Source organism: Aquarana catesbeiana, linkage group LG03 (genome assembly GCF_042186555.1).
Source record: "Aquarana catesbeiana isolate 2022-GZ linkage group LG03, ASM4218655v1, whole genome shotgun sequence".
Classification (NCBI taxonomy): Eukaryota; Metazoa; Chordata; class Amphibia; order Anura; family Ranidae; genus Aquarana; species Aquarana catesbeiana.
In genome coordinates this window covers 682,081,931-682,101,930 of record NC_133326.1, presented here as the reverse complement: position 1 = coordinate 682,101,930, position 20,000 = coordinate 682,081,931, and the positions used below count along the sequence as shown (strand labels likewise).

The 20,000-nt window shown below is 42.1% G+C and overlaps 1 protein-coding gene across 1 annotated transcript; it reads right to left on the bottom strand.

Annotated features, from left to right (window-relative positions):
- Positions 1–1,673: 1,673 nt before the first annotated feature.
- On the bottom strand, positions 1,674–18,541 carry LOC141134128 (extracellular calcium-sensing receptor-like). The gene is made up of 6 exons (XM_073623713.1): positions 18,258–18,541; positions 11,682–11,973; positions 6,543–7,361; positions 6,229–6,456; positions 2,657–2,780; positions 1,674–2,578 (listed from the first exon to the last, which is right to left on the bottom strand). The coding sequence occupies exons 1-6, from the start codon at positions 18,539–18,541 to the stop codon at positions 1,674–1,676; spliced, it is 2,652 nt and encodes an 883-aa protein (XP_073479814.1).
- Between the last annotated feature and the right edge of the window lie 1,459 nt (positions 18,542–20,000).

The following is a 20,000-nucleotide window of genomic DNA, read 5'->3' as shown; positions in this document are numbered from 1 at the left end:
ACCAGAAGGTGTGGGGGTGAGGCATAGGACACTCACTGCAATGCTGTTTGCTGTTGTGGACAGGCTCCTCCTCAACATTGCTTAAAAGACTTTTGCAAATTGTTGAAGTGCCTTGTTCTTTCTGTCAACAGGCTTATAACCCCCTGCTGGCAGAATAACTTAGTTAGTTTAGCCAGCAAGTCTAGTTGTTTGCCTTTATTACAGGTTTGACATATGGACATTCCTTTCCTTGATCAAATTAGGGGAAGAGGGCTCCCTCCATGGAGGCGGTGGTGCTCCCCCTGAAGTTACTGCTTTGTGTATATGTTTGCTTGTGTAGGTATTTTTGCCAGCTGGGGGGGGGGGGCTGTATTTACGTTATTGTATATATGCTACCCCTTTGCTCATGTACATATGGTAAATGTATATGTTATATTTTTGATACTATTTATTTGTAAATATGCCCTATCAAAATGTTTTCTCTTTCCCCATCCATTTATTTTTTATGGGATACCCTTGCTTATGGGACCAGGGGCCATTTTTCAGCCCATGTGAACAGGGCCTCTTTTTTAGGGAGGTATATGTAGTACCCTCTAGTGTACAGTTTGGTTAGCTAAAATAATGCTGACTCACAGTAGTTAAGTGAGTCTGGGTAATTTTTGTGGGTTCAGATTAAGGTCAGGCTGGAAGGTTCATCAGACCAAACCTCTATCACTTCCCCCTGGTTCTGAAGCTCCATGGAAACTAGAAGCTAGTGGGTGGAGGGAAAGAGGCAGGGCTTGAATTTTCATCAGAGTTTTGACCAATCCCCTGGCAGGAGGCCTGGCAGGGTGGTAAGACTGGCCCATAAATATTGAAGAACCTGGCCAGTTGAATTGTTGTTGTCAGGTGGAAGATTAAGTACTGAGGACTGTTAGGCCTGGGAGGGGACCCCAGGGCTGGGGGGTGCTCTGCCTTTAGGCTGGAGCTGAGGAGAAGCTGCTGAAGAGAGGGACCTTCACCACCCTTCAGTCTCATCCAGGAGACACCCTGCCTAGCATGGGAAGATCTGTCCAGCAGGAGGCCTGAAGATCAGTCTTAGGCAACAGGATTCAAAGGGACAGTGTGAGTACCTCTACCTACACCCCCACGGCTTACAAGGGAGAAGGCTGCCAGATGCAATATTTAGCAAGTCTTTATGGGACAGTGTCACAAGCTAACCTAAATCCCTTGCTGTGGGACACTTTTCAAGGTGGGTTGGTATTTTCTGCAAGTTTGGGACTTTAAGAGTTTCACCAAGGGGACATAGGGCTCCTGCAAGTTTGGGACTTTGTGCTATTTCACCAAGAGGACATAGTGCTCCGGAAGGATGAAACTTTGCTACTGATCCATTAGAGATTGATATCATTCCGGAGGGAGTACATTCCAGGATCTGCATTTTTGTGTACATAGTTTGTCCTCAAGTTGTGCTACCAAGTCACGTCATGCATCCCCTCATCCCCATCCAAGTTGTTTTCCCTCAAAATAAACAACAAAAACAAGCTAATGGACTGGTTACTGACTCTGTGCGGAAGTTGGAAAATGCATGTTGCCTGGCTGTGCAGAAATAGGGGGACCCAAAATCCAGCAGCCCCCTAAGAGGTAGTGATTCACAACATAAACAGTTTTATGATTACATAACTGTAGTCCTGCATGAGACAGATGTTCACATTTTTCTAGCCACTGTTTTTCTTCATCAGTAGTCCCTTAGAGTTCATATCAGGTCGAAACAATATGATAAAACATTTTGGCAGGAAAATGCAAACTACAAGAGCCCAGCTAGAAGATAAAATGGCAAAGATCTCTGTGGCTACAATATATTTCCCCCGTGAGCTGAGAGAGGCTGGGATGTAGGATATCCAAACACTGAGGAAAGCCAACATGCTAAATGTAATATACTTCGCCTCATTGAAGCTGTCAGGTAATCTTCTAGCCAAGAACGCAACAATAAAACTGATGGTGGCTAGGAGACCAAGGTATCCTAACATGAACCAGAATGCTGTAGGAGAACCTTCATTGCAGCTCAATATAATCACCTTTGACTGAGTGTTAGAGTCAAACTCAGTAAAAGGAGGTGAAGAAGAAAGCCAAGTCACACAAATGGATACTTGGATTAGTAAACAAAGGACAATGAGTGAGTAGGATACTCTTACATCAGTAAACTTTCTTAACTGACTTCCTGGCTTGGTGGCTTTGAAGGCAATGACGACTGTAATAGTTTTGGCAAGAACACATGAGATACACAATGAAAAGGCCAAACCAAATGTAACCTGGCGGAGAAGGCACTTATCTAGTTGCGGGTATCCAATAAACGCCAATGAGCAAAGGAAGCAGAGACACAAAGATATGAGTAGAAAACAGCTTAAAGACCAATTGTTGGCACGCACTATTGGTGTGGTCCTATAATGGATGAAAACTCCCAAAATTCCAAGTGGGACAATCGAGGAAAATATGGCAATGGTAGCCAAGTTACTGCCAAGTGCTTCACTGTAGGAGAGGAACTCAATGGTCCTTGGCAAACATGCAACTTGTTGGAGATTGGGCCACATATCCCAGGGGCAAGGGTGGCAATTCACAGCATCTAGAAAAGAAAGCTTGTGTCAGTATTGTAAAAAAATCAGCGTGTGTATAGAAACTTAAACATAATATTTTAAAGCACCTGTTTCATTGGAGATTTGTCCCTGAGGACATGGTACACACTGGAAACAGCAGACGGGCTTTCCAGGAATAGTCACCTTCATAAATCCTGGAGAACAGCTAGAACTGCACTTTGATGGTGGAACCTTAATGAAAATAAATAGAACATTCATAAAGGAATAAAAAAACAGAACCTTTAAAATGCAGCAGAATCTGAATGCTAACATGTAAGTACACCCTGCCATTCAACATACAGTGGGGACGGAAAGTATTCAGACCCCCTTAAAGTTTTCTAAAATCATTTAAGTTCATGTTTTTTCCTCATTAATGTACACACAGCACCCCATATTGACAGAAAAACAGAATTGTTGACATTTTTGCAGATTTATTAAAAAAGAAAAACTGAAATATCACATGGTCCTAAGTATTCAGACCATTTGCTCAGTATTTAACAGAAGCACCCTTTTGATCTAATACAGCCATGAGTCTTTTTGGGAAAGATGCAACAAGTTTTTCATACCTGGATTTGGGTATCCTCTACCATTCTTCCTTGCAGATCCTCTCCAGTTCTGTCAGGTTGGATGGTAAACATTGGTGGACAGCCATTTTTAGGTCTCTCCAGAGATGCTCAATTGGGTTTAAGTCAGGGCTCTGGCTGGGCCATTCAAGAACAGTCATGGAGTTGTTGTGAAGCCACTTCTTCGTTATTTTAGCTGTGTGCTTAGGGTCATTGTCTTGTTGGAAGGTAAACCTTTGGCCCAATCTGAGGTCCAGAGCACTCTGGAGAAGGTTTTCGTCCAGGATATCCCTGTACTTGGCCGCATTCATCTTTCTCTCGATTGCAACCAGTCGTCCTGTCCCTGCAGCTGAAAAACACCCCCACAGCATGATGCTGCCACAACCATGCTTCACTGTTGGGACTGTATTGGACAGGTGATGAGCAGTGCCTGGTTTTCTCCACACATACCGCTTAGAATTAAGGCCAAAAAGTTCTATCTTGGTCTCATCAGACCAGAGAATCTTATTTCTCACCATCTTGGAGTCCTTCAGGTGTTTTTTAGCAAACTCCATGCAGGCTTTCATGTGTCTTGCACTGAGGAGAGGCTTCCGTCGGGCCACTCTGCCATAAAGCCCCGACTGGTGGAGGGCTGCAGTGATGGTTGACTTTCTACAACTTTCTCCCATTTCCCGACTGCATCTCTGGAGCTCAGTCACAGTGATCTTTGGGTTCTTCTTTACCTCTCTCACCAAGGCTCTTCTCCCCCGATAGCTCAGTTTGGCCGGACAGCCAGCTCTAGGAAGGGTTCTGGTCGTCCCAAACATCTTCCATTTAAGGATTATGGAGGCCATAGGAACCTTAAGTGCAGCAGAATATTTTGTAACCTTGGCCAGATCTGTGCCTTGACACAATTCTGTCTCTGAGCTCTTCAGGTAGTTCCTTTGACCTCATGATTCTCATTTGCTCTGACATGCACTGTGAGCTGTAAGGTCTTATATAGACAGGTGTGTGGCTTTCCTAATCAAGTCCAATCAGTATGATCAAACACAGCTGGACTCAAATGAAGGTGTAGAACCATCTCAAGGATGATCAGAAGAAATGGACAGCACCTGAGTTAAATATATGAGTGTTACAACAAAGGGTCTGAATACTTAGGACCATGCGATATTTCAGTTTTTCTTTTTTAATAAATCTCCAAAAATGTCAACAATTCTGTGTTTTTCTGTTAATATGGGGTGCTGTGTGTACGTTAATGAGGAAAAAAAATGAACTTAAATGATTTTAGCAAATGGCTGCAATACTTTCTGTCCCCACTGTAAATAAACAGGTATCATGTTTTAGTAAAAGTTCTTACAAAATGAGGTTGGTACATCAACCAATTGTCTCTGTTAGGAAAGGCTTGGACCTGCCATCTTCCCATGTATTATTCCTTTAAAAAATATTGCAAGTACTATACAGGAAAATACCTTGTTAATCTGCCAGCAATCCAGTGTGATCCAGTTTCCTGTCTGAGCTGACAACATAGTGCCCTTTCTGCTCTGAAATCCTAAGCAGTGTTGTCAGACCTGCCTGCTGGATTACAGAATATCATCTATTGACCCAACCTTCTATGTCCCTCTCCACATCCTGCATTGATTTCTTTCCCAGCAAAACAACCTGAACCTGCCCACACACTATTTGGGAAAGGGCTTCTTGGAGCTCCTGGGAGACATAGCTCTGGCTGCATACGTATATCAATGGCAACTGACTTCCTAGCATCTGTCTCTATAAGGATTTTACGAGCTAGGTGATGATGTTGCATACAATAACAAAAGGTGTTTCTCGCTACAGGAGCAAGGAGTAAAATAAAATAAAAAATAATGCTGAGAAGTTCTAAAGGGGATGAGAGGTTTATGGTTAAATCTTAAAGCGGAGCTCCACCCAAAAGGAGATGTTCCGCTTGTTTGCAATCTCCCCCCTCCACTGCCACATTGGGCACTTTTTGGGGGGAGGGGGGAGCGGGTACCTGGTTTTGACAGGCGCCAAATTGCTCAAGCTCCCGCCACACTCCCTCTCTTCTCATTGGGAGCACCACAGTGTTGGGACACAGCAGGTCTCTGACTTGCCCATTAGGCTTTGTGCATCCAACTCATGATTGCTTTTATGTCGTTCCAGAGACCAGACTGCAGCAGCTGCAACTTTGGATTGTGTACACTTTGCCCAGGTGACACTAGAAGTCCCAGGGGGCATTAGTATGCACACCAGAGAACACTGGTCTGGTCTGGCCTAAAAGGCCTTTTGCATTTCGCTCCCAGTCCAATTAGGTCATGTTTAGTGATACAGGAAAATTACAGCTGGCTCTTCTGGGTGTATGGGTAGTAATCTGAAGGAATAGTGCTGTGGAAACTGGTAGGGGTAGAGGCAACCTCAATAGTATTGGCCATGGTTTTAGAAAAGGATGTCAAACAAGCTTAAATAAGTGTGATAGTCGGGTGTCATATATACTGTATATAACAGCTTTAACTCTTCTGGGAAGAGAGAGAGAGAGAGAGACAGAGAGAGGGGGAGAGAGAGAGAGAGGCCTTTGGAAAGCTGATACTAATAATAGGACTACCAGGTAAGATGTGGACCTAGAAATGCAAGCTTTATCCCACCCATAGCTCTTTAATGCATTCAGACAACAGAACCCAGAACAGATCTAATTATGAGAAATGTTTGTTTTCTCCACATTAGCCATAAACCCTGGGAACCCTCACTGTATATTTGAGAAACCAAAATGTCATAAACACACAGTCCATAATGATGCCAGCCAATACCTCACATACCCTCTCCATCTATTCAGACCTCTAGGAAAGAGCACATTTTGCCAAATACAGCAGTGAGAAACAGAAACCATCTTGTAACCCTTGTATTGTTCCCATGTTCTGAGCCATCCACCATATTTGACCAAACTGTCTGTATGACTTTGGTGGTGACAGCATATTAGAAGTTCCTCAAGGGCAGCGATAGATATACATAGCTTATACTTTGTATTTTCTAAACTATATAGACAGGGAAACAATAAATGGTAAGCTTCCTATAAATCTTGAATCCATTTTCATTTGGTGCATTCGTACCATTGTTTTGTTATTAACCCATACAATGCCAGCATGGTTTAGACTCATGGTGTTGCCATCCATGGAGCTGGAGTCATATCGTCCTACTATAACTTGCTCCAAGGACCCAGTAGAACTTATTTGCCAGTTCACAATATCATAAAGGGCTGGAGGCTCCCCATTGTCATCAAAAAATATGTTTGTCTTGTCTTTAGTCTGAAACCTTGTTCTTTTAATATAATGGAGAAGCTGGAAAAAAACATTAAGAATAGAGGGATTTAAAGTAAAACAAAACATATAATTAATTGACATTGTGAAAAATACAAGTAACATACTTGCTGAGGGTCAAATGACAAAATGTTTGCGCATTCACTATGAAATGGGCCTTTTCCTGGCTGGCAGTGAAGCAGACTGTGTAAGGCCCATGAAAACGCATAAACTGCAGTGTAGACATTAAAGGTTATTCCAAAATCAACTTTCACCATTGGCTTCTCTAGATTTTCTTCTCCAGTGCAGTCATGTGCTGTTTTGTTACTTGTCCCATCATCTGAATTCAGGTGGTTAGTCCATCTGCAAGAAAACATTTGCTCCCAAAACTCTACTATAAAAGAATCATTTGGAGCTTTTGATGGATGTAGGCTGTTAAGATACTCCATAAATCCTGGCAACTGTCCTCCATGGGCTGCAAACCCAAGAGTGCCCATCAAGACTTGCCAATACTTTTCTTTAGAAAGAAGAGCAGAGGTTGACCATGATTCACTGGCTATCCAGATTCTATCAGTCACATTCTGTCTTGCTAACTCTTCTACAACTGGTAAAAAGTCTGAGTTGGAGGACAACACTACCACAACTTTGGCTGTTGACCCCTTGATAACTTTGGTAATGTGTGGAGCATTCCTGTTGGCCTGGCCGGTCATGATTGTTTCGATGAAAGCTACACATGCACCAGCATTGATTAATTCCTGCTTCACCACCTGGAGACTTAGTTGACCATAGTCAGTATCGCTTGCTAGAAAGCCAACCCATGACCAACCAAAATACAGGATTAAGTTAGCAAGACCTCGGGACTGAAATACATCACTAGGTATGGTACGAAAGAAAGAAGGAAATATTTTTCTGTTGCTGAGAGTTGGGCTAGTTGAGAGGTAGCTTATCTGTGGATTAAAAACATTACAGGAACTCTATTAGACATATTGGATAAACAAGGAAACATTTTGTTCCATGGTAATTTGGTTCCACCTATGTATGTATAGGATTTACTGTATGTTAAAGAGGATCATATTTCTTGGGAAGCCCATCACCACCTGATTAAGAAATGCCCAGTAAAAGATATAAAATATCAACAATATAAGGAAAAAGGTAAAGACACTCATCTTACTTATCTAATATTTGGCCCCCAGTGGGCTTTCCTAGGCAAGGGTGACATCAGCATACCTCACTAAGCAGCACTGATGTGCACAGATATGGGCACTGATAGGTGGCATTGATGGGCACTCATACGCGGCACTGATAGGTGGCACTAGTGGGCACTGATGGGTGGCACTGATGGGTGGCACTGATAGATGGCACTGTTAGACAGCACTGATCGGGAAGCACTGGCAGGCTGTTAGGCATCACTGACGGGCACCCCTAATGGGCACTGATTGGCATACCTGGTGGTCATGGGTGGGCATCCCTGGTGATCATAGGTGGGCATCCCTGGTGGTCATGGGTGGGCATCATCGATGGATCTGCACTGATAATCAATGCACTGATTATCAGCGCAGACCCCCCTGTCAGGAGAGCAGCAGATCGGCTCTCCTCTACTTGCGCCTTTCAGTGCAAGTAAAGGAAAAGCCGATAAACGGCTCTTGCTATTTACACTGTGATCAGCCGTGATTGGACACAGCTAATGACTTGGTAAAGAGCTTACATTGGAGGCTCTTTACCAAGATGGGAGATGCAGTCTGTCAGACTGACACACCACCGATCGCCTCGCTGTGCTTCCCCGCTGGAGCGCAATAGCGGCTTATACTGCTGGACATGATATGACGCCCAGTCAGGATAACAGAACCATTTTCCAGCCGCCATTCTGCTATATGGAGGACAGGAAGTGGGTAAACCCACAAGTGTTTTTTTTTTACGACCTCTATTTCTTTATACTGGCTTGCAGAATTAACAATTGCAGCATTTTAGACAATGGATGAAAGGTTTAGCACTGGAAAACACTTTATGAAAGATATATTGAAAAACTCTAGTGGGGAATGTGGCGCTGTTCAAAAGTGTGTATTAATAGGGAGTGTGTAGTGATAATATTGTGAGAAAAATTATGAACGGATGTTAAACAAAACATGTCATGTGTATACCATAAATATCAAACGTCACATAGTGTAAAAAACAGAAGTGCAAATGCGTTGTAAATAATCATATAAGAGATACATGCACTCAAAAAAGTATATTATACCAATGTGTAAATGTGCGTAATGGTGGCGTGAGTAAACAAAAATGCAAGTAAAAACGCACAAAAATGTCTAAAAGATGCACAAATAGCAACAATAGTGTAATAAATAATAAGTATGATAGTGCACCAAAATAGTCATAAATTAAGTCCAAATCGTGTAAGTGTCCAAAAATAAAATTCTACATGAAAAAAGAAGAAAAACGGTGAAAAAGTGTCTTGGCAATCCAAAAGGATCCCATGAAGATTTATTGTGATCGTGATTTTAAAATCTTCTTCTGGAACCCCCACTTGTGTCCCCACTCACTGGAAGACCTAACCCCTGCAGGGGTAATGGGCAAATGAAAATAAATCCACTGATAGAATTCGATCGGTGTCCCCTTCTACGGATCCGCGATCCCCTTCCTGTTTTGGGTTGTCACTGCTCCTTTAAAATAGTCCACCAGAGCGTATCCGTATGTATGGAGAAAAAAGGAGCCTCATAGTGTAAATCCAAAAATATGTATTTATTTATTATAGCCAATCAGCTCACATAAAAAATGGAATGATTAAAAATAGGTAGAACAATAAAGTGTAACTAAAGATGGCACTGTTCCGCTGGCTAGAGGAAAGCCGATAGTGAAGACAGTGGCGAGGCAGCGGCGTGCGTTCCACAGCCGATCAGCCAAAAACCGGAAGCGAACCAACAATAGACTGTGCAGCGACGTATCTCTTATATGATTATTTACAACACATTTGCACCTCTGTTTTTTACACTATGTGACGTTTGATATTTATGGTATACACATGACATGTTTTGTTTAACATCCGTTCATAGTTTTTCTCACAATATTATCACTACACACTCCCTATTAATACATACTTTTGAACAGCGCCACATTCCCCACTAGAGTTTTTCAATATATTTTTTTGGATTTCACCTCGGTGTTTCCATTTTTTGGGGGGGCTGCAGTTCTCTTTCACATACTGTCCTAAGCGCGGAATATTTTAGTTTATATACTTTATGAAAGATAAAAAGTGCATTTTACATTCAACTATATAGATCAGACCAACATGAGGGACAAATGAGGAGGAAAGAGGGACAGAGGGACATTGCTCCAAATCAGGGACGGTCCCTCGAAATCAGGGACAGTTGGGAGCTATGCATTAAGAGAATACCTTTAATGATGTATTAACCACTTCAGCTCTGGAAAGATTTACCGCGTGCGCCCTTGAGCCGAAGGAAGAAATTACGTATGGGTACGTGATTTTGCGCTTAAGGGTCGCCCTGCCACAGTATATGTACATAGGGTGGTCCCTAAGCGGTTAATGATTACATAGGGGCATTAATATGTATCTTTTAAATTAAAATTACTAAAGCGCTGATACGGATAGAACTCAGAAAACTATGTGCAAATATTTATATATATAAATGTTTAAATATATAAATGAAAAGCAGCTGCAACTATTCAAAATGTGCTCTGGTACCACATATATAATTAATAAAAATAAATAATAGTGCGCTAAACCTCAAAATGAATAATAAACTCCAGCAAATAAGTGAAAAATAGTGATCATATAAAAATGCAAAAAAGTCCACCTGCACAAAATATATAAAACTCTTAAATGCTGAAGAAAAACATGAATAAAATCACTCCATGCTCCGTGACAGTCTCTGCAGGAAATATGTGACATCAGATAATCACCACCACCTCAGTGTGCGATGCCTGCTCACCTCAAAGGAAGACCCCCTTGGGTCTATTGGCACTTTCAGTATTACTCCAAAGAAAAGATCGGCCAGATCAGAAACGGGCTTCAGCTAATGGCTCCAGGATTACCAGGACTTCTCCATATACAGTTTGATTTGTCCAGGTTCAATTTCTCAAAGCAAATAAAATATCATCATCGCCCAAGATTGATTAAATAACTTGCTTTTAATTAATAAAAATCGTGTGCACTCACATTTACATAGTATTAAAAACGCTTCAAACGATCAGTTTGCAGCTCTCCTCCTCATTACACATCCACGATAACGAGACACCGAAAGTGTCAGAGAAGTGGAATAATACTGAGCAAATATACAATGAATGGGGCAGCTGCTACACAAAATGTGACAAAATTTAAACGAAAAGTGTAGAGAAATGTAGCGCTAACAAAATATATGCTCTGTGATACAATGCAAAGAGAAAAATGTGAAAAATCAAACCCAATGCATGTGGAAATGTACCTAAATGTGACAATCATTCACAAAGCAAAAAGTCCAAAATAAAGTGAATTATATCAAAAAAGTCCAAAGGAAGAGCATGACAATGAAGTGTCAATCTTCTATCGTGCAAACGACCTTAAGAGGTTTCAACAGTGGTGGATCCAATAGATGAAATAAGATGAGGTACTCTTACCAGAAAGGGTGGACCCGGATGTCAGCGACACCGGGTCAAAAAGGCTTTGATGATCAAATCAGTGGCTCTCTCTGATGGAAGTAGAAGTCCGGGGTCTCCACGGATATCACCAGATGACCTCATGGAACTCTGCAGGACTGGAGACACGATGTATCCAAAAACACACCACAGAGCAACTCTCCTCGAAATAAATGTATATAAAAGAAGAGAGGGGGGGCTCCTCTGCTGCCTCTTCCAGTACCGTCTCCTCTTTTCCAGCAATTCAGGAAGTAATTCAGGAAGTAGAGGGGAGACATTGCTGGAAAAGAGGAGACGTTACAGAAAGTGTCGTCACCGGCTCCTCCCGACGAGTTGCGTCACTTTGGTGGTGAGCAGGCATTACACACTGAGGTGGTGGTGATTATCTGTCAGCACATATTTCCTGCAAAGACTATCACGGAGCATGGAGTGATGTTATTCACGTTTTTTGTCAGCATTCAAGAGTTTTATATATTTTGTGCATGTGGACTTTTTTGCATTTTTATATGATCACTATTTTTCACTTATTTACTGGAGTTTATTATTCATTTTGAGGTTTAGCGCACTATTATTCGTTTTTATTATTATGTATCTGTTATATCTGCCTAGAGTCAAGTTTTAAGAAAAGTATTATTTTGTACCTGTGGATATCTATATAGACCTAAAATGTGTGCCATTAAAATGGAGCGTGTAGACCCAGAGTCACCAACAATACCAGCAAAAGTGCCTGTTTGTTCACAATGATAATTTGGAATGCTTTCTCTTCCTCTGGATAACATCCACAAAGTTCCTTCTACTGCCCGTCTGAGTATAGTACAAGTGTCGAAGATCTGGTAGCCCAGGGTGATATTGGGAAGAAGGTCTGGATTCTTGTTAATCTCCTCTATGGCGTATATCATGGCTTGCATGCTCTGGTAATTATCAAGTTCAAGGCTAGTGTAGAGAGGGAAGCATCCAAAAAAGGTTAGTTAGTCAATATCCAGATTACTCCAATTTATGCACATTCATAATTTCAGTGTACCATTTCTGAATATGGGACTATAACATACAACACATGGGGCAATGGAAGTTTTTGTTAACAGATTATTTTATAGAATGCATAGGATTTTATAATGCCCAGGAAAATAAGTCTTTCCAGTCCTTGAACGAGATGTACTTACATACTAAATGTTTTACATTGACTAGCTGTTTTCAAAGGGTAGGTTGACCTTTAAAATAAAATTTACAACACAGTCAGGTGTCCCCAGTAGGTTACAAATCATGGTGCAGTGCAGAAAAGTTAAACTTTGTTTAAATTACATACCTATAAGCCAAGTGTGTCCTCCGCAAATCCTGACCAAAAAAGTAGCATCCAGAGCGATTTCAGCCATCCTTCATAAAATCTAGAATCTAGGCAAATTAGGCAGTCGCCTAAGGCCTTGCCCTCCCAGGGTCTTCGCGGCCGCCTAGTTTTCCTAAAGAGCTGCTTCTGGCTATCCTCATACATCAGTCCCAGTACAGTCAGCGGAGCTTCGTACACTAGGGGGTGTGCATGCGACTGGGGGGTGTACATGTGACGGGGGTCTGCATGTGACTGGGGGATGCATGTGACTGGGGGTGTGTGCGTGTGCCTGTGAGGGGTGTGCATGTGACTGGGGTCTACAGTCAGGTCTGCTCAGTCCTCTGCCAGTGTCCCAGTGAGCCCGCCTGTGATTGAGAGCCCAGGTCCCCCTGACTTGACTCACCCTCATCCCCGGCCACCCAGGGCTCCACTGCGGTGGTTGGGAGGTCCCAGCTCAGTGCAGTGCTGATCCTCAGCCATGGAGGGCAAGGCGCTCTTCATTCTGCGCTGGCACTGCTCATGATCGGCTTCTCTGCGGCTATCTCCCACCAGGAGCTCTTCCCCTACAGGGAGTCTGAGGGGACCTACTGCCCCTAACAGGGATGATGAGACCTCCAAGGTGGTGAAATGTCGCACAGCCCCATCTCTTCCATGAGGCCGAGTTCAAGGAGCTCTATGTGAGTACAGCATAGCTCCCAACTGTCCCTGATTTTGAGGGACTGTCCCTGATTTGGAGCAATGTCCCTCTGTCCCTCTTTCCTCCTCATTTGTCCCTCATTTTGGTCTGATCTATAAAGATATAAATGCACTTTTTATCTATCAAAAAAAGTTTCCCCAGCGCTAAACCTTTCATCAGATTTCTAAATTGCTGCACTTGTAAATTCTAAAAGCCAATATAAAGGAATAGTAGTGGTAAAAAAAGCACTTGTGAGTTTAACCAATCTTGTTTTGTACAGCACTGACACCAGCTTTGAAATACAGGACACTGACACCAGTACTCTTAATATATGCAAAACATTTTTATTGCTTGAATTGTTTTTTCCCTTATGGACGTGAGTGGGGCCTCATATCTAAGTTATGCCTTATGCCCTGTACACACGGTCGGACATTGATCGGACATTCCGACAACAAAATCCATGGATTTTTTCCGACGGATGTTGGCTCAAACTCTTGCATACACACTGTCACACAAAGTTGTCGGAAAATCTGATCGTTCTGAATGCGGTGACGTAAAACACGTACGTCGGGACTATAAACGGGGCAGTAGCCAATAGCTTTCGTCTCTTAATTTATTCTGAGCATGCGTGGCACTTTGTGCGTCGGATTTGTGTACACACTATCGGAATTTCCGACAACGGATTTTGTTGTCGGAAAATTTTATAGCAAGCTCTCAAACTTTGTGTGTCGGAAATTCCGATGGAAAATGTGTGCTGGAGCCCAAACACGGTCGGAATTTCCGACAACAAGGTCCTATCACACATTTTCCGTCGGAAAATCCGACCGTGTGTACAGGACATAAGGCCTCACAAAGCCTACAGCCACCTCTGCTAGGATGGACGGAATGTTGAGCACACCCCCATCATCACAGGAATGAGGATGAAATGGGCATTTCCCCTCGACTACAAATCTGCACATGTTTGAGAGTTGGGACATATTGGGAATTATGGGGGAAAAGGTTTGGATTCTGGCTTACATTCTGGACGCATGGACCATTCTGGGTGCTACTTTAATTTTATTTTAATGGTAAACTAACCCTTTAACACTAAAGGTAGGCATGATATGGTACAAATGAGGTGCATTTTCATATGTTTGTAACAATGATTTACAGTGATGGCCATTAGCATGTAAAAGGAAACACAGATATCCTCCAATGGTACTGTACTCAAAATATTTCTTTCTTCACGATTGGTGGACCTTCTAAGTCATATTTTGTTTATTTTTTTCACAAGTTTGAACGTTAAATACTTAGATTTGAATCTTGAATCACAGTGCTACTGTTTAGAGCAGGGTTTCTCAACCAGGGTTCCTCCAGAGGTTGCTAGGGGTTCCTTGAGCAATAAACAAACTCTGCCTATCGGATAAGTTCCCACAGATAACATTGAACTTTTTAGCTGTCTGTAAGGGGGGTAATTCTTCCCAATGACCACAAGTGTAAGGAACATACTTCCCACTTACCATCACAATAATGTATCATGAGTTGTACATATAGTAATTTTTTAACTGGGGTTCCCTGAGACCGGAAAGTTATTTCAAGGGTTTCTCTGTGTTAAAAAGGTTGAGAAAGGCTGGTTTAGAGTGATAATGTGTTTACACTTTAAGGTGTCCGTTTAAGAAGCAGTGGACAAAAAATCCACCGCTTGAGACATGACAAGGGGACATGGTTACTGACTTGGGGGGGGTCTGAACGAGGAAGAAAGAAATCCTTCCCCCGGGATTCTCTCTTCACTCCTCGATTCTACACCTCTGAGCTGGTGAATCGGGGAGGTGAATTCTGACACAGATCACCAGTGAAGTGCTGAGATCGCAGCTTCATAAACTGGTCATTTCTGTGTCAGTCAGTTAGAGCTTCACAGTGTGCGGAGCAGTGCTGGGACAAGGCCATCTAGAGCCAAATTGCGCCCCCCCCCTGAGATGAATGAACATTATGTGTCAGCAAAAATCCCCCACCCCCAAACAATTAAGCACTAATCTGCATGCTTACCCCCTAAGCGTATATTCCCCCACCCCCCAAATACAAATTCATCCCCCTACTGAATTTTCCTCCTTCCCAGCACAAAATCTTACCTCCCCATATCCCCCAGCACAAATCCCCTCTCCCCAAAAAATGTTCTCCCTCCTAGCACAAATCCCCTACCCCTCAAATATCCTCTCTAATCAAAAATCCCTCTCCCCTCCCAAAATTCTCCCACCTAGCACAAATCCTCTACCCCTCAAATATCCTCTCTAAGCACAAATCCCCCCCACACACACACACTCCAAATCCCCCCCAGCACAAATTCCCTTCCTCCAATTCCCCATCCTTACACTAATCCCCCCCTCCCCCAGTTCTCCTTTTACCACAAATACTCCCCAATCATCCCTAGACCCCTTTCACACTGAGGCAGTTTTCAGGCACTTTAGCGCTGGAAATAGCTTCTGCTAAGCGCCTGAAAACCGCCTTCCATTCATTGCAGTATGACTTTTCACACTCCGGCTTTAGTGCTAATGGCCAGCGCTTTCCGTGTGAAAGCAGTCTAACACAAACCTCCCAGATTCCCCATCCTAGTACAAATCCTGTTCCCCCCACCCAACACAAACCCCCCTCCAGCCCCCACTCCTAGCACACCTCCCCAAATGTCCCCTTCTAGAACTATCCTTACCCCCTGCCTTCCCCCAAATTCCTCCTCCCAACACAAATCCCCACCCCCAATCACTTTGTGGTGCCCCCCTACCTCACATGATACCACAGTGCCCAGGGCAGCCGCCACTCCTGCCCACCCCTTGTCCCGGCCCTGGTGCGGAGATCATCAGGGGAGAACATGTTCTCCCCCGATCATCTCTGTTTCATAAACCATTTATGAGCTGAGATCAGCGGTGATCCTAGTGATCACCGCTGTTCACAGTTTCATAAATGGACACCTAAATCATTGTTGCATTTATATTTATTTAAAGTTGTTGTAAAGGCAGAAGGATGTTTTATCTTAATGCATTCTATGCATTAAGATAAAAAACCTTCTGTGCGCAGCGGCCCCCCTAGTACTTACCACGAGTGTCTCAGCTGTCACAGCTTGAGGACTCTCCCTGTTGACTGGCTGAGACACAGCTGCGGTGCCATTGGCTCCCACTGCTGTCAATCAAAGTCAGTTAGCCAATCAGGAGACAGAGGGGGCATGGCCAAACCAAAGCTCTGTGTCTGAATGGATGTCCCCATAGTAAGGGGGGCACTGAACAGGAGGGAGGGGCCAGGAGCACAGAAGAGGGACCTGAGAAGAGGAGGAACTGCGCCGCTCTATGAAAATCCACTGCAACAGAGTAGGTAAGTATAACATATTTGTTATTTTTATAGAAAAAGAAAAACGTGACTTTACAATCACTTTAAAGGTGGCGGCTGTAAACTACAACTGAGAGATAAAAACAGATTCATGCTCAACCAGCCCTCAAACAAATATCAAAAAGAAAAGAAAATTGTATTCAACTCCCTGAGCTAAATGGAAAAGGTTTATTGATTACAAAAGCATTATCTGTGTATGTATAAAACATTGGTACCACATCTCACAAACACACTCATTCTATTAAAACTCAAACGTCCACCTCTCTCACAATCTGGCTATAATAGTCAGTGACCATAATTTCTATACAAAATTGTAATGCATTACTCATAAAAGTCAAATGGCATAGTGATCCTAAAGGATTCGATGGATATAGGACAGTGATGGTGAACCTTGGCACCCCAGATGTTTTGGAACTACATTTCCCATGATGCTCATGCGCTCTGCAGTGTAGTTGAGCATCATGGGAAATGTAGTTCCAAAACATCTGGGGTGCCAAGGTTCACCATCACTGATATAGGATGTTCCAGCTCATAGATTGGATTTGCATATTTATAGGTGATCATGCGTCATGAGTCTGACATTATGAAGAGTATAAAATAGTTCAAAATTCAAATGTGATGTTAATGGGTGGAACTGACTCCATGGAAGATGTCAATGTGGGTGTAAAACACAAACATTTGCAGTGGTCTAGAGGGGGCCCCTTGTCAAAGCTTGATATGGCGTAAGCCAGTGGTTCTCAACTCCAGTCCTCGGGACCCACCAACAGGCCAGATTTTAAGTATTACCTTGGGGAGTTGCAGACTAGAATACCGCAATCACTGAGCAGCAAGTGATATCACCTGCGATGTATTTCAGCTATCTAGCAAACCTGGCCTGTTGGTGGGTCCTGAGGACTGGAGTTGAGAACCACTGGCGTAAGCCAACTGGCTAAGCTAAGACAACACAATTCATGCTCGTATAGTTCTGCTAGGAATTGTCAGGAAGCAGCTAACACTCCACATATATTTAAAGTATAATTATTGGTGGACAGCATTTGGTTGTTCATACACAATTGTTTATTTTACCTCCATAGTACAGGGACTTGTTTGCACCATTTTCATATGTTGATTCTGCCAGGATGCTGTAAATGTACTTGGTCAATCATAAGGACATACGGTATACTTAACTAAAAGGAAAGCCTTGTCCCACTAGTGGCTTCATACCTTCATGAAAAAGCTCTCTTGTGTTTTGTAATCGAATAGGTGACTGTTCCTTTAAAGGTTATCACTTTGCCGATTAAGTAAAAATATATTGTTGTGTAAAGATGGGTCTTGTGTTGAAAACGAAACCAGACATAGGAAATTACGTATGTGCCATGAGATGTCTGCATTTAAATCTGACATAATAATAATGTGACATGATGAGTTTGCTTAGATAAAGATTTAATGACTATGATTGGTTGATTGTATGTCATTGTGTCATTTAAATATGTACCCCTTATGGATGTTTTAAACGTGGGTTATTAGCTGTCAAGTTAAATCGTTCAGGAGAGGTTGTAAAAACGTCCCGTGTACATTAAGCCTTATTGGTGGACGGTGGTTGTAACACCTACCTATTAACCACTATTTAACACCATGCCAAAGATAGTAAAAGCGGAACAATATTATATTGTTTTGTGTCACTCATTGGGTCACCTATGCATAGAGATATACTTGGGTATGAAAGCAACGGAATCAACTGATGGTAAGGTAATTATAATTAGATAATAACATGATAGTCAGAACTAGCGTTTAAAGGTGAAAATGCACCCTTCACCTATTGTATTTATTTATTTAATGCTTCACTTAGCAATAATTTATTTAGTTATAAAAGTTACATAGACTTACAGCTTGCATTTGAGGTCCTCTGGCTTGCTGGTAAATGTGTTTTCAGTGTAGCTTCTGTCCACATGAATAGGGAAAGTTCCTCCGATCACCAGGTCTCCTGGCTGCCTCAGGTACCCATTGATAGGAACAACCGGCAAGTGGCAACCATGCATAGGCTCCAGACAGTCAAAGACATCCACAAAAATGACATAAAACACCCAAGTTTTACAGAACAGCAGGCAAATAGTACTGCACAACCCGGTCATACCATTGTAGCTGAAAAACATCTCTATTCCGTAGGCCATGTAGGTTCCTTTTCAAAATTAAGTATGCTATATCTTCTGTTACCTGCTAGTAATGTACACGGAAGAAGACCATTATATGTATTTTCTACCATGAAGCTCCAGATACTATCTCCATCTGCAGACCCATTTATTTATAGGTGGAAACCTTCAGTGCAATCAAAGACCTTTATGTTTTGAAGAAGGCCTTCTTTAGTTAAATTGCACATGTAAATGAGGTCTTAAGATATCAGTGTTGAACACAACACAAGACGGTCTTCATTTTATTAGTGTTACACACAAGGCAACACCTTCTTTATTCTGTCTCTCTCTTGGACATGAGGAGTTGTTTTATGTTTTTCCAGTGTAACATACAAGGGAAGATTTGCCGGTTCCACCAATATTATATGCAAGAGAAAACCTTAATCATTATATTGGCATTGAATAGACGACCTTCTGTATTAAAAAATACCAAATTTAATATAACAAAAGAAGGAATTGATGTCAATGTTGTAAGGTTTTGGTCTTCATTGGTCTCAAAGCTGAAGATTATCTTAAGTTGTTCATTGTGAACAAAAAAAAGAAAGTTGGGATGAAAAGTCACGTAGAGAGTGCTAAAACAAAGAAATGGACAACCAGACTTTTCATGGATAACAGACTTCCATGTATGTGATGCACGCTGTCTACCCTTAGATAAGCTTTAACGTTTCAATTGTCTATGATAGGCACTAGTTTGAAGACTCTGATAGTTACTTTGATTGATGGAGAAATTGGCTTCGGGAGGGTGGAGAGCACCAGTGACCCCCAAAATGAGGCACTTTTGTCTTTTGCTTTTTCAGATGCCAACAGCTATTAGGCAAAACTTCATTACAAGCAGATATCACACACGCAATCACTTGCATGGCAGCACCACTGCTAAGCGTAGCTGAGAGGTGTTTTATACACGTCAGGTAATTAGACTGAAGGGAATATAAGACTGAATCTGATTATATGATGAAAATTGTTTTAAAGGGTAAAAATCTCCCAGGATATTATTACTATCAGTACTTAATTTTCTTTTTCCCTTGTCACAGCTGCCAGCATCAAAGGACATGTTGACATTTGGGTAACTTATATAAAATGTATTATTTTGTAGTAATAGTAATAGTTCCTGTTGTTGTGTTGATAATAATGTACCACACTCTTCTTATAATGTACAGTCGGTATGATAAAATGCTACAAAGCATAACTGTAGGCAAAATAAATATAATGGCATAAACGATGCAGTCTTTCAGCCGCTTTAAAATGTCGAATGTGTTCTTCCAAATTCCCGCTGTAAGAGATTTTTTATTACCTTTTGATCCTGCCATGATATCTGTTAATTTCACCTTCCGGTAATAGGCCAAGCTGTCCAACAAAAATGTTGGGTGAGGTGTTTCCGAAAAACTTGGATTTCCATGGACTAAACCTACCTGCTCAGCAGGTTATTGGAACATTTTGAACT

Coding starts and splice junctions, on each gene's coding strand:
- LOC141134128 (XM_073623713.1), bottom strand. CDS start 18,541: ATGGCCTACGGAATAGAGATGTTTTTCAGCTACAATGGTATGACCGGG. Junction 7,362..11,681: donor GTCTATATAGATATCCACAG/GTACAAAATAAT, acceptor TTTAATCCACAG/ATAAGCTACCTCTCAACTAG. Junction 2,781..6,228: donor GGGTTAATAACAAAACAATG/GTACGAATGCAC, acceptor ATTTTCATTAAG/GTTCCACCATCAAAGTGCAG.